Source organism: Staurois parvus, unplaced genomic scaffold (assembly GCF_062004578.1).
Source record: "Staurois parvus isolate SC_StPar_1 unplaced genomic scaffold, SC_StPar_1.0 ptg000827l, whole genome shotgun sequence".
Lineage (NCBI taxonomy): Eukaryota > Metazoa > Chordata > Amphibia > Anura > Ranidae > Staurois > Staurois parvus.
In genome coordinates, this window is record NW_028318623.1 from 63,301 (window position 1) to 78,139 (window position 14,839).

At 44.9% G+C, this 14,839-nt stretch overlaps 1 protein-coding gene across 2 annotated transcripts in view; it reads right to left on the minus strand.

Annotated features, from left to right (window-relative positions):
- Positions 1–14,839, minus strand: part of TBC1D17 (TBC1 domain family member 17) — an 84,596-nt gene that overhangs the window by 61,054 nt on the left and 8,703 nt on the right. For both annotated transcript variants that reach the window (XM_089655149.1, XM_089655148.1), the window contains exons 2-5: positions 14,375–14,473; positions 12,763–12,837; positions 10,113–10,230; positions 2,335–2,539 (exon numbers count right to left, since the gene is read on the minus strand). In XM_089655149.1, the coding sequence (XP_089511275.1) occupies positions 2,335–2,539; positions 10,113–10,230; positions 12,763–12,837; positions 14,375–14,473 (497 nt within the window). The remainder of the gene's footprint in view (positions 1–2,334; positions 2,540–10,112; positions 10,231–12,762; positions 12,838–14,374; positions 14,474–14,839) is intronic.

A 14,839-nucleotide genomic window follows, 5' to 3' on the forward strand; every position in this document is an offset into this window, starting at 1 on the left:
TATCCATCTATCTGAATCTATATCTATCTATCTATCTATCTATCTATCTATCTATCTATCTGAATCTATATCCATCCATCTATCTATCTATCTATCTATCTATCTATCTATCCATCTATCTATCCATCTATCTATCCATCTATCTATCTATCCATCTATCTATCCATCTATCTATCCATCTATCTATCCATCTATCTATCCATCTATCTATCTGAATCTATATCTATTTATCTATCTATCTGAATCTATCTATCCATCTGCCTATTGTTTTACGGTGCGTATCTACCTGGCTATACTAAACTTACCAATTTTGCCAAATTTACTTGCATTGGTTGAGCAGCTAAAACACTATATTTCCAAAAGTATTGGGCCGCCTGCCTTTACACACGCATGAACTTTAATGGCCTCCCAGTCTTAGTCCGTAGGGTTCAATATTGGGTTGGCCCCGCCCTTTGCAGCTATAACAGCTTCAACTCTTCTGGGAAGGCCGTCCACAAGGTTTAGGAGGGTGTCTATGGGAAGGTTGGACCATTCTTCCAGAAGCACATTTGTGAGGTCAGGCACTGATGTCGGGGGAGGAGGCCTGGCTCACAGTCTCCGCTCTAATTCATCCCAAAGGTGTTCTATGGGGTTGAGGTCAGGACTCTGTGCAGGACAGTCAAGTTCCTCCACCCCAAACTGGCTCCTCCATGTCTTTATGGACCTTGCTTTGTGCACTGGTGCACAGTCATGTTGGAACAGGAAGGGGCCATCCCCAAACTGATCCCACAAAGTTGGGAGCATGAAATTGTCCAAAATGTCTTGGTATGCTGACACCTTAAGGACTTCCCTTCACTGGAACTAGGGGGCCAAGCTCAACCCCTGAAAAACAACCCCACACCATAATCCTTTCTCCACTAAACTTTACATTTGGCAGAGTGCAGTCAGGCAAGTACCGTTCTCCTGGCAACCACTAAACCCAGACATGTCCAACGGATTGCCAGACAGAGAAGAGTGATTGGTCACTCCAAAGAACACATGTCCACTGCTCTAGAGTCCAGTGGCGGCGTGCTTTACACCACTGCATCCGACGCATTGCACTTGGTGATGGAAGGCTTGGATGCAGCTGCTCAGCCATGGAAACCCATTCCATGAAGCTCTCTACGCACTGTTGTTGTGCTAATCTGAAGGCCACACCAAGTTTGGAGGTCTTTAGCTATTGACTCTGCAGACAGTTGACGACTTCTGCGCACTGTGCGCTTCAGCATGCGCTGACCCCGCTCTGTCATGTGACGTGGCCTACCACTTGGTGGCTGAGTGGCTGTTGTTCCCAGTTGCTTCCACTTTGTTATAATCCCACTAACAGTTGGTGGAATATTTAGTAGCCAGGAAATGTCACGGATGGACTTATTGCACAGTTGGCCACCTATCACGGGACCACGCTTGGAGTCACTGAGCTCCTGAGAACGACCCATTCTTTCACCAATGTTTGTAGAAGCAGTCTGCATGCCTAGGGGCTTGATTGTATACACCTGTGTCCATGGAGGGGATTGGAACACCTAAATCCAATTATTTGGAGGGCAGGGCCAATACTTTTAGCAATATAGTGTATGTGAATCCCTCCCAAAACATTATCCTCTCACAAGTTATATATCAGTGCTCAAACCTTGCACTATATTATGCATTAGCATAATATAGTGCAAGGTGTGAGCACTGATATATAACTTGTTAGAGGATAATTTATTGGGAGGGATTCACATACACCAGTGGTTCTCAACCTTCCTAATGCCCTTTAATACAGTTCCTCATGTTGTGGTGACCCCCAACCATAAAATTATTTACCCAGTAATTATAATTCATGAGTGTCGTTTTTATCTCCAATACTGCTGCTTTCAACACAGCAGCTGCTTTTAACAGAGTAGCTGCTTTCAACACAGTAGCTCCTTTCTACACAGTAGCTGCTCTTTACACATCGGAAATATGTGTTTTCCGATGGTCTTAGGTGACCCCTGTGAAAAGGTCGTTCGACGCCAAAGGGGGTCGCAACCCAAAGGTTGAGAACCACTGACATACACTATATTGCCAAAAGTATTGGGCCAGCCCTCCAAATCATTGATTTAGGTGTTCCAATCATGGCACAAGACATGTAGGATGAGAGCTTACACTGCATCATGATTTGTGTTCTAGTTAGGGTCTTGTAGGCTGCAAAACATGAGATGTGTATTCTGGGGGTTCAATAGACTTTAAGTGGTCTTGTAGAGATACCCTTAAAAAACTGGAGTCATTATGGAGAAGATATCCTCCAGGATACATTCAGCATGTGGATAAGGATTAGTGAATATCTTCAGTACTTACGTTGCCAATAGGACATATTTCCGGAGGGCTTTCAGCAGAGCCTTTGTCCCACCCTGATGAAAATGCAGAGCTTGAAAGGAGACCCCCTCCTTGGTAATAAATATGAGGTAGGACCAGCTCAGGCCAAGTTTGCTCTTGCGAATGGACTTTAGTTCTGATAAACTCAATGAAAATGCCCATTTCTCCCGACTACCAGGCTTTGCAACTGTAGGATAAAACATGACAATCACAATTAAAATGAAACTTCAGAAGTGGTTAGAGGGATATCATTATCAGGACAGGTGAGGAAAAATCAACCCAATGGGGGCACAGGCATCAACAAATCACAGGCTTCAAATAAATTTGGGCTTAATCTTTCAAAGTGGTTGCAAACCCTAAACATTTTTTTTATCTTAATGCATTCCCTGCAAGGTAAAAAACGTTTCATGACGTGTACAGCCCCCTCACCCCCCTATACTTACCCAAGCCTTATCTCGATCCAGAGCAGTGCCCATCTGTAGTGCCTAGGAGAATGTCACCAGCACACCAATATGGGTCCAAAAGTTTTAACCACTTGCCACCCTGCCACTGTAGAAATACGGCGGCACGGGCAGGCAAAACCACGTTTTAAAACGTGTGTTTTGTAAACAGGTAGGGGGCGCGCGCGAGGCGCGCCGCCGCCCTGCCTGTCCCGCCGATCACAGCCGCGGATGTCAGTCGCCGGGTCACAGCCGGTCCTTACCGGCTATGACCCGGCGATCGGCGGCAATAGCTGACAGAGAGCACAGCTGCAGTAGCTGTGCTTTCTGTCAGTTCCCTGACAGCTCCAGGACACACTGATCGGGACAGAAGAGTTTCTCTCTCCAGATCAGAGGTGTTCCCTGCAGTACACACCCCGCCCCCTAGTAAAACACTCCCCCTCACACAGTTAACCCTTTCCCTGAATAATAAAGTTAACCCCTTCCTCCCCAGTGCCATTAGTACAGTGTCAGTGTTTTTTTTTTTTGCACTGATCACTGTATTGGTGTCACTGGGGATGTCAGTGACCCCAAGTCAGTACCCCCCAATGTCAGAATGTCCGCCGCAGTCCCGCCATAAGTCGATGATTGCCACCATAAGTCCCTGATTGCTGCCATAAGTCGTTGATCGCCACCATTATTAGTATAAAAAAAAACTAAAAATCCCAGTATCTTTCCCGCCATTTGTAAACGCTATAACTTTCACGTAAACCAATTAATTTACACGTATTGGGTTTTTTTTTTTAGCAAAGACATGTCGCAGAATGCATTTTGGCAGAAATTTATGACTAAATTTGATTTTTAAATTTCTTTTCACTGGACATGTTTTATAGCAAAAAGTCCAAAATATTGTTTTTTTTCCTCAAAATTGTCAGACTTTTTTTTTTATAGCGCAAAAAATAAAAACCGCACAGGCGATCAAATATCACCGAAAGAAAGCTCAATTTGTGGGGAAAAAAAGGATGTAAATTTCATTTATGTACCGTATTGCATGACCGCGCAATTGTCCGTTGAACTAGCACAGAACTGTATAGCAAAAAATGGCGTAAATTGCAGTATCTATACCATAGTTTGTAGACGCTATAACTTCCACACAAAGCAATCAATATACACTTATTGGGATTTTTTTTACCAAAAACATGGAGCAGAATACATTTTGGCCTAAATTTATAACCAACTTTGAGTTTACTATATATTTTTTATAGCTGAAAGTAAAAAAAATTGTTTTTCTTCAAAATTTTTGGCCTTTTTTTGTTTATAGTGTGAAAAATAAAAAACGCACAGATGATCAAATAAGAAAGAAAGAAAGCTCTATTTGTGTGAAAAAAAGAACGTAAATTTCGTTTGGGTGCAGCATTGCATGACCGCGCAATTATCAGTTGAATTAGTGCAGCGCCGAGTAGCAAAAAGAGGCGTGGTCATTAAGGGGGGTAAATCCTCTGGAGGTCAAGTGGTTAATAAATGATCACATAGTTACAGCAAGGCAACGTTTCGGAGTCTCACAGGACCCCTTCATCAGGCATATTCTGGCCGACGGTCGCTGCAGCACCCACTTATACACACAGCCATTTTTAACGCAGGAACGTGTGCGTTTGGATTGTACACTTACATCTGTAGTGCCTCTCTCTCTCCTCTTCTACTCGCTCTCACACGCTTTGCTGAGAACAGTGGAAGCCATCGGCTGCTGCTGTCAATCAAATCACGTGACGAGAGAGTGGAGGACAGGGCCAAGCCTCACTGTGTCTATAGACGCAGGCAGCAGGGCTCAGGATCGAGCACACAGGTGTGCCAAAATAAAAAGCGTCTTCCTATGATGGCACACAGAGAGGAAGAGGACCCAGGAGCGCCGGAGGGGCCCCACAAGAGGAGGATCAGGGCTGCTTTGTGCAATACCATTACACAGAGCAGAGAAGTATATCATATTTGTTATTGTTTTTAAAAAATTGGACTTTACAAACACTACATTTGATTTACTAAACCTGCAGTGTAAAATTTGGTGCAGCTCTGCATAGAAACCAATCAGCTTCCAGGTATTATTGTCAAAGCTTAACCTCCTCGGCGGTATATTTCTGATTTTTTTGTGCCGAAAGCGGTACCATTTTTTTGCATGGAAATATGTAGTTTTTTATTGTAGGCTGTAATTGTTAGGAATAACTCACTGAAATCTGTCCGAACAAGAGTCTAGTAAACATCCCGGGTATGATAAAATTTGAAACACGAAATCATAAATTATAATTTAATAAATAATCATAAAAAATAATAATATAATAATAATACATTTAATTCAATAATATAATCAAACCAAAAACACTGAAATGTGAAATACAGCGCCAAGTTCGCACATCGCTGAGCAAAGTCGCAAAATCGTTTTCAGTGTCTGATGAGGAATTTCCCCCACGAATCATTATCACTCAATTCTGCAAGTGGTTCTGATTTACTATCGCTGTTCTCTAGCCGGTCTAAAACCGCTTTTGACGTAAAGGGACGCTTTTTGGACGCCATGGACTTTTCTAAGTTTCCAGGCAGAAAGAACAGTCAAAATGCAGGCAGGGCACAGGACAAAGCACTCGGGACAAAATGTATGTGAAATGCATTGAAACAGCAATGTTTTACTATGTAATAATCATTTAAAAAAAAATGAAATTTAAAAATTTCAAATTTCCCGCCGGTTCCGGCGCCCGTACGTCCCGACGTCACAGAGACTGGAACACAGAAGCCGGATGCTGGCATCGGCCGGAGGAGATGGCCAGGGACGCTGCAGGGGACACATCGTGGGAGCGAAGGACAAGGTAAGTGCTGCAGGGACTCCCTGTGCAACGCCGCGTGGTAAGCCCGAGTGTAGCTTGGGTTTACCGCTCTTGCTACTCAAATTTTACCCCGAGCTACACTCGGGAATACCGCTAAGGAGGTTAACTTAACAGGCTGTAGTTAGAAGCTGATTGGCCACCATGCACAGCTGCACCAGAGTTTGCACTCCCGAGTTTTAGTAAATCAACCCAATAAAGTCCAGGGGTAATTAAAACCTTTGTAACCAGACCACATTTTGAAGTCTTGCCATGCAGCAGAATCGAAGCCAAAGGTCAGTAACGTGTGGTAGCGAAGAAACAGGCGGTAGCAGTAGTGACAAGAGAGAGAAAGCACAATATGCTGGCAAACAGGAACTGCAAAGACATGGCTAAAATAAGAAGTTCTTGGGAGGAGCACAGGGTTGAAGGTTGAAAAGAAACAAGACGCAAGGCAAGGCTGTATAAGGAATCAGGTATACAGCTGTAAAGCAAGAAGAGATACTGCCATACATAGCAGAGGTTGCAGGTTCAGATCTGGGTCCTGACAGCTTCAACCAATCTATTTTGTATTTGCAGAGCTACAGGCAGCCCCCTACCCCCAACTCTATGGCCTCTACAACATCTGTCAGGAGCTCCTAGCACAACATTACTAGATGTCAAGAAAGGCTTTCTGTGAAAGTGCTCTTCTACAAGAGCAACATTAGTGGTAAACACTCAGCATAGGTCAAGGTTGCAAAACCACTCTCAAGCACCATCTGCGGCGATGCATTCGAAGAAGCATTAGCAAGCAGGCAAGAAAAAGAACAATCTGATACACCCAGTACTGAATTGTGAATAAGTACAATATAAGCATTTCACAATAAAAATCTCAAACAGATATGAAATGTGATGACAGGGCCTCTTGATAGCACTCCCACAGGAAGGTGTACTCACTGATCCAAGTTTCCTTGCCCATCTCTGAAGCTGCAAGTTGTCCCTAAAGCCGGCCACAGATGGATCGAAATTTCAGATCAGCAGGGACCAGATGACTTTCAATCCATCTATCGGCAGGCTGGTTGTACTGAAGATGGTCTATCGATCAACTGCAATACAACCAGCATGTCAGGTTTTTTTTTGCACAATCACTGCCACTGGCTACAGCCGCCAGCAGTGATCATTATATTCTGAAGGCAGGGAAACCTCCCACTGTGAGAATACAATAGCACAGTGGGAAGGATTATCCCATCAACACAGATTGTGTTCATGGTGGGGGAATTGAGCAAATCCCATGGTTGAAGGAAAGAATATTGCATAATGTATGGCCACCCTAAGAATTGTTGTCAGATGGCGCGTGAACTTACTTAGGTGGATAACGGACTGTCCTCACACACAGATGCACAGACAGCTACAGCTGACAGTGATCAGGCCTAGTGCTTGGCAATTAGACCTGATAATAACACATGGGGAAGTCCCATGCAGATAGAGAGTATTGCAGGCCATAGATGGGGAGAAAACCGGCCGATTTTTCTTTAAAAAAACGAAAAATCGGTCGTTCAAGCGGCTGACGTTACCAGGAACGGTAAAAAAAAAATAGGCCGATTTTCATCCCGTCTACAGCCGGCAAAAAGTATCCCTGCAGAGAGCTCCACTATTTCTTTGACATTTATAGCAGTTGCAACAATGTATCTATTTGTATCCATTTAAGATACAGATGTTTTTATTCGGAAACAAATAGATACAATGTTGCAACCGCTATAAATATCAAAGAACTGTCAAAGAAATAGCGGAGCTCTCTGCAGGGACACTTTTTGCCGGACTGGAATTCCTCTTCTTCCTCTTCTTCTTCCTCTTCTTCTTCCTCCTCTTCATCCTCCTCTTCATTATTCTCTTATTCTTCATCCTCCTCTTCTTCATTCTCCTCCTCTTCTTCATCCTCCTCCTCTTCTTCATCCTCCTCCTCTTCTTCATCCTCCTCCTCTTCCTCCTCCTCTTCATCCTCCTCTTCATGCTCTTATTCTTCCTCCTCCTCTTCATCCTCCTCCTCTTCATCCTCCTCCTCTTCATCCTCCTCTTCTTCTTCATCCTCCTCCTCCTCTTCTTCTTCATCCTCCTCCTCTTCATCCTCTTCATCCTCCTCCTCCTCTTCATCCTCCTCCTCTTCTTCATCCTCCTCCTCTTCTTCATCCTCCTCCTCTTCTTCATCCTCCTCCTCTTCTTCATCCTCCTCCTCTTCTACTTCCTCCTCCTCTTCTACTTCCTCCTCCTCTTCTACTTCCTCCTCCTCTTCTACTTCCTCCTCCTCTTCTACTTCCTCCTCCTCTTCTTCATCCTCCTCCTCTTCTTCATCCTCCTCCTCTTCTTCATCCTCCTCCTCTTCTTCATCCTCCTCTTCTTCATCCTCCTCTTCTTCATCCTCCTCTTCTTCATCCTCCTCTTCTTCATCCTCCTCTTCTTCCTCTTCTTCATCCTCTTCTTCTTTTTGTCTTCCTCTTGCAGGTCACTGCTCATGCGCAGATTTTTTTATCAGTAAAAAGATCGGCTGATTTGCCCATAATTGCCGCGAAAATCGGCCAATCGGCAAAATCGGCCGATTTTTTTCCAACTTTACCGATAAAAAAAATCTGCCAAAATACTGAAAAACGGCCGAACAATTAATCCACTAACGATCCGAAAATCGTCCGATTTTCTCCCCATCTATGGCCTGCATAAGTCTTTCTGGGCAATCAGAAAGTCACAGAAGCAAAATGACAGATCACTCTTAGGGCCAATTCACACTATCTGCGGTGACAGATGTGTTACTGCATGGTAAACCGTCTGTCAATGCAGGGAAACACAAGAAGCAATTGTTTCGTATGTGTCCCATTCTCACTGCAACACAGCCTAGCACTGCGATGCAGTGTGCTGCAATAAAATGCAGACAACCTGCATTTTATTGCAGTGCACTTGGCCAAATCACACTACGGTGTCAGGCAGTGCAGTGCAGCGCGTTGCTTGACATGGCAATGAATGAAGTGTGTGTTTTGTACACTTCAAATAAAGCTTGAACATAAAAAAAAAAACTAAAAAGGAGAAGTGCAATGAGCTGAATCAAAGATCACACGGCACCCTAGGTCAGCCAGCAACACAGGACAGCCATAGAGGTTATACTCTGCGATCTGACGCCTTGTATACTGTGAAATCACCCTTAGTACAGTGGACAGAGACCAGGGGCGTATTTACCACAAGGCAAACAAGGCATCTGCCTAGGGCGGCATTTTTTCAGGGGGGCAGCACTGCCCTCCAAAAGAAGGGATGGAAGAAAGGACACACGCAGCATGGGGACCAGGTGGGATCTGAGAGATGCTGCGGGCTGCTTGATGGTATATGCAGAGCCTGACTCTTGTTCCCGGGGATGTCCGGAGCTGTGAAGGTGAGTGTCTTCTCTCTTGCCAGGGTGGGGGTGGGGTTGCCAGGGTGTATGGGGTGGTGGTAGTGGAAGGCTCTCTTGGGTGGGGGGGGTGTTTTTGGCCAATGTCAGGCTCTTATGGCAAGAGAGGGGGGAGTTTGTCAGTATCAGGCTCTCTCCGTGGGGGGAGACTATTTTTGTGTTGCCTAGGGCAGCACGAAACCTAAATGCACCACTGACAGAGACAACCAGGCAACTTGTATTTTCAGACAGGGGTCAGCAATGGCAGCCTCCATACTTCCCCTATGCTGGGTTTTCCGGAAAGCAAAGAAGAAGAAAAAGCTGCCTGTGCTGAACTCCTTCCGACGTAGAAAATAAAAGGATTCAAACAATGAGGTCAGAGCTCCTGGTCTGCATATCCATTGTAGATCAATAGCTGCAAAAATACTGAAATATTTGGATCAACCGGGTGCGACGGGAGTCACTTTGGGTGGGGGTCCCATGGAACACAGCCCCCTTTGGAGAGGTGGGGAGACCCGTCTTAGCTCCCCATATCCAACTTATGTGTAAGTCACCCTGTGCCTGTTAGGGGTGCAGGGTGAAATGTCCTGCTATTGAGTAGAAATGTATAGGTGGGGTGTGGGGGTTGTTCATTATTTACTGCCATGTGGTGCATCCCATTGTTCTATTGTGTGTCTTGCTTGGGAACAAACTATTATGGGATGTATGTGTTTGTATATTGGCTTGGTGGGGGGTGTCTGCTGTGTGTCTCTTGTTGCTAAGTATAGATTGCTCCGCCTTGTGTCATTATGCAGGGAGGGAGGATTTGTCCCCTGAGTGTATAAAAAGCCAGTTCGAGTTTCAAATAAAGAGTTCCACGTTTATACAGACTGGTGTCTTGTGTGGTCAGCGGTGGTGTCCGTGGATCTGTGTTCGGACGGAGAAGCGGGAGTCTAACGGAAATACCCCAGTGCAGTCGGGGTCCGGTTCCGTTACACCGGGTAACTAGTATTTTCAGAAGGCGGTCATTCACTGGCTGCCTCTATATTCCTCTCTATGTACATTTCCTTTAAAATGTCACCACTGCAGATTCAATTCATCGCCATCGTGTATGATTGATCCAACACATACCTGACAGTTCTTGGGGGTGAGCTTTAGTTCCTACTGGGCCGATGACAGCCCAGTCTGGCTCATAACCGGGGTCAAACAGTTCCTCTTCCGCACGACATGCTGCACTGCCTGGAGATTCCTGTTATTTAAGTGTAAATGAAGAAAAAAAAAATGAGAACTATGACAGATTCCTATTGCAATTTCAGAAAAAGACCTTCTCTGTGCAAAACAGAATACTAAAAAGGTAAGCCCTTAGTATAGCTCGCTGTTATACTTTCAAATATGTCCAACAGCCCCCCTGAGAGCCGAGTGTATGTCCAGGCTCTGCACATTGTCATGCTCCCCTGCAGTGGCCGAGGCCTGGTCTGTCCCCTCCAACTTTCTGCAGGCCTGGCCTTGACACTGGAGGCGAGTATAGAAGAGATAGGCGCAGGCTCCACCAGCAGTCAGTTTAGAAATGGTGTAGTGGTATCGGGTATCTTACATCTGTGGGCAGGGGCGGACTGATAACTCATGGGGCCCCCGGTCAATAGGGGATCATGGGGCCCCTGTGTCCTTCCCCAAACTCAAAAAAGCCTATGAAAAAGGTACCAGGGACATCTCATGGGGCCCCCTACTGACCCCGGGCCCTCAGGCAGTGCCCGAGTTTCCAAATGGTCAGTCCACCCCTGGTTTGTATTGTCTGTACCAGGGGCAGACTGACAACTTATGGGGCCCCCGGGCAATAGGGGATCATGGGGCCCCTGTGTCCTTGCCCAAACTCAAAAAAGCCTATGAAAAAGGTACCAGGGGCATCTCATGGGGCCCCCTACTGACCCCGGGCAGTGCCCGAGTTTCCAAATGGTCAGTCCACCCCTGGTTTGTATTGTCTGTACCAGGGGCGGACTGACAACTCATGGGGCCCCCGGGCAATAGGGAATCATGGGGCCCCTGTGTCCTTGCCCAAACTCAAAAAAGCCTATGAAAAAGGTACCAGGGGCATCTCATGGGGCCCCCTACTGACCCCGGGCCCTCAGGCAGTGCCCGAGTTTCCAAATGGTCAGTCCGCCCCGGTCTGTGGGTAATCTACTGCTGACCACAGGCATACCATTCTTTTAGGTTTTTCTAGCTACTTGACCTCCGGAAGATTCACCGCCCCCCCCCATCCCCTTATGACCAGGCCATATTTTTTTAGATATAGCACTGAGTTACTTTAACCGCTTCCCGTCTGGCCGTTGTATATAAACGGCCGGACGTTGGCAGTGCACGGCCTCCCCACTCCCTGCTTGTACACGCTTCCTGGGAGCGTGCAGCACCGCGATCCGGTGCCGCTGTGTCCTCCGGACACAGTGGAACACCAATCGTCGGACGGGACCTCTGTGCGAGGTCCCGATCATGTGATCACTGATTGGCCAATCAGTGATCACATGCAGAGTAGTAAGCAAGATGTCATTTCTTACATCATTGCTTACTACATGTGAAATCTGTGAATGATCACAGAGATCACATGGTACAGGGCTATTCACAACAGCCTTGTACCATGTGACAAGCTGTGACCAATCACAGCTCACTTAGTAGTTCTCAATGGCTGCAAGAATGCAGCCAGAGAGAAGGAGAAATGATTGCTTTTACAGCCTTTACGGGTGTAAAAGCAGTAAGTGTAAAAAAAAAAATCTTCATCACCCCCCACAAGTAGTACAGTGTCACCAGGGTGACACTGTACTGCTAGTGTGACAGTATGTAAAAAAAACAAAAAAAAAACAAATATAAAATAAAATTGTAAAAAAACAAATGTTTAAAAATTATAATTTTTTGTTATAAACTAATTTGGGTTATTTTTTTTTTTTTTACTAAAAAGATAACTGAATACATTTTGGCCAAGTTTTATGATGAAATATTATTTATTTGCAAAATTATATAAGAAAAAACACTTTTTTCAAAATTTTTGGACTTTTTCATTTACATAGCAAAAAATAACCACTTCCAGTCCGAACACTTTCACCCCCTTCCTGTCCAGGCCAATTTTCAGCTTTCACTGTTTTCACACTTTGAATGACAATTGCGCGGTCATGCAACTCTGTACCCATATGAATTTTTTTTGAGACAATAAAAATTTATTTTGGTGGTATTTATTCACCACTGGGATTTGTTTTTTTTTGCTATACAAATGAAAAAGTCCAAAAAGTTTGAAAAATAAATTGTTTTTCTTATAAAAGTTGGCAGATAAATAATCTTTCTTCAAAAATCTTGGCCAAAATGTATTCATCTATCTTTTTAGTAAACAAAAAAAAATAACCCATATTAGTTTATAACCTAAAATTATAATTTTTCAAAAACATTTTTGTACATTTTTATTTTTTTTTTATCCTATTATTTGGGTTTTTTTTTTTACATACTGTCACCCTAGCAGCACAGTGGCCAATCAGTGATCACATGATCGGAACCTCCCAGTGGTCCCGTACAATGATCAGGCTCCCAGGGAGCGCGCACAAGCAGGGAAAAAAAATAACCCAAATTAGTTTATAACCAAAAATTATAATTTTTCAAAAACATTTTTGTACATTTTTATTTTTTTTTTTTTTATATATTATTTATGCTGGCCTGCACAGTATGATGCTACCTAAAATGTGGAGGTGACATTTCTCTGTGAATTATTCAGAAAGAGGTCAGCATAAGAAAGGTGCGACTTTACCTTTTTAGTGTAATGAATTTGTGTGGCGTCTCCATCTTCTTCCACAGGGGTCCACTGAAGAAGCACATCTGATGCCTGAAATGAGAGATCCAGCATTATCTTCCATCCTTCAAAGTCCACTTTTTGCGCAAAAATAATACATGCACAATTTTTTTGCAAGTAAAAAACAAAAAGTGCATTTATTATTTTTGTCTGCAGAAGCCTGTAAAGCTGTAACAGATACATTCTTCTGGAGAGTTTGCTCTTTTGAAAAACAACAGACTTCCTTGCTGGATCACCAGATGAAAATAGAAGAAAGAAAGCCTAAAAGAAGAAAACTAATGCAGCCATCACATCTAAGAATTGGTAAGCTGCAATATAATAAAGGTTTGCTTTTGGGTTTTCACTGTTTTTAACCACTTGCCTACCGAGCACCTATACCCCCTTATTTACCAGGCCAATTTTCAGCTTTCAGCGCTGCCGCACTTTGATTGACAATTGCGCGGTCATGCAACATTGTACCCATATGAAATTTTGATCATTTTTTTCTCACAAATAGAGCTTTCTTTTGGTGGTATTTAATCGCCACTGGGCGCTTTACTTTTTGCGCTATAAATAAAATAAATGCAAAAAATTTGAAAAAAAAAAAAGTTTCTTTGTTTCTTTTATAAAATTTTTCAAACAGGTATTTTTTCTCCTTCACTGATGTGCGTTGATGAGGCAGCACCGATGGGCACTGATAGGCGGCACTGATGGGCACTGATAGGCAGTACTAATGAGGTGGCACGGATAGGCGGCACTAATATGCAGCACTGATAGGTGACACTGATTATGGGTACTGATAGACGGCACTGACTGGCATCACTGCTGGGCACTGACTGGCGGCACTGACTGGCACAGCCCCTGGGCACTGACTGGCAGCACTGCTGGGCTGCACTGGTGGGTGGCACTGGTGGGCAGCACTGGTGGGTGGGCACAGGTGGGTGGCACTGGTGGGCGGGCACAGGTGGGTGGCACTGCTGGGCACAGGTAGGTGGCACTGCTGGGCACAGGTAGGTGGCACTGCAGAGTGGCACAGGTGGGTGCACTGCTGGGCACAGGTGGGTGCACTGGTGGGTGGCACTGCTGGGCACAGGTAGGTGGCACTGCAGAGTGGCACAGGTGGGCGGAACTTGCGGGTGGCACTGCGGGGCACCAATCATCAGGGCACTGATCATCAGTGCCCTGATGATCGGTGCCGATCCTCGCTCTGACAACTGCCGGTTCTCGGCAGTACTTTTCTCACGATCTGACAGCGTGAGGAAAGTGCAGCCGAGAACCGGCACTTGCATTTCCCTCTGATCAGCGTGTCATTGGACACCGCTGATCACGTGGTAAAAGGCCGCTGTGATTGGCCTTTTACCACATCACGTGATCAGCTGTGTCCGTAGGACACAGTGATCTTGGAGATCGCCGGGTGCGCGCCCCAGCGCGTTCTGGGAGGACGTCATATGACGTCCACTCAGAACTGGCCGGCCGCAGTGCAGCCGTCATTCGGCTATCTGCGGTCGGGAGCTAGTTAATGAATATGGAGCGACATTTGTGTCTTATTTCTGTCTTGAACATGGGTCATGTGACTTCTAAGCATATTTACCTTTTCAATAATGCGGACGACACCAGGGATCATAGAATCTTGATCATTCTGCCTTTTAGCGCTGGTATGTAAGAACACGCCTTGTTTCTCAAATGCCACCTGGGAAAAGAAGCAGAAATCCATTTGTCAGCATGGCAAAGCAGTACCAATCCTGCCATTAGGAGAGTAACAAACCTGGAAAAACGAACACATTTCCTTCTGATAACACTGCAGTCACTCAAAAACATTTTGTTCACAAAATTGTAAAAAAGGGAAATCAGTCAGCAAACTGCTGATGCTATCCAGTAAACACTGCAGCGGGCTGTGGACATTTTTGAAAAAAATACTTGTCCAGGGACTAAATCGGGGCCCCAATCTACTTGTCTTGATTAAAAAAAAAAAAATCAATTGTAGCCTCCCTAGCGGTCTGATTATGTCCATATTTCTGTGCTCAAAGCGGTACATTTTTTTGCATGGAAATATGTT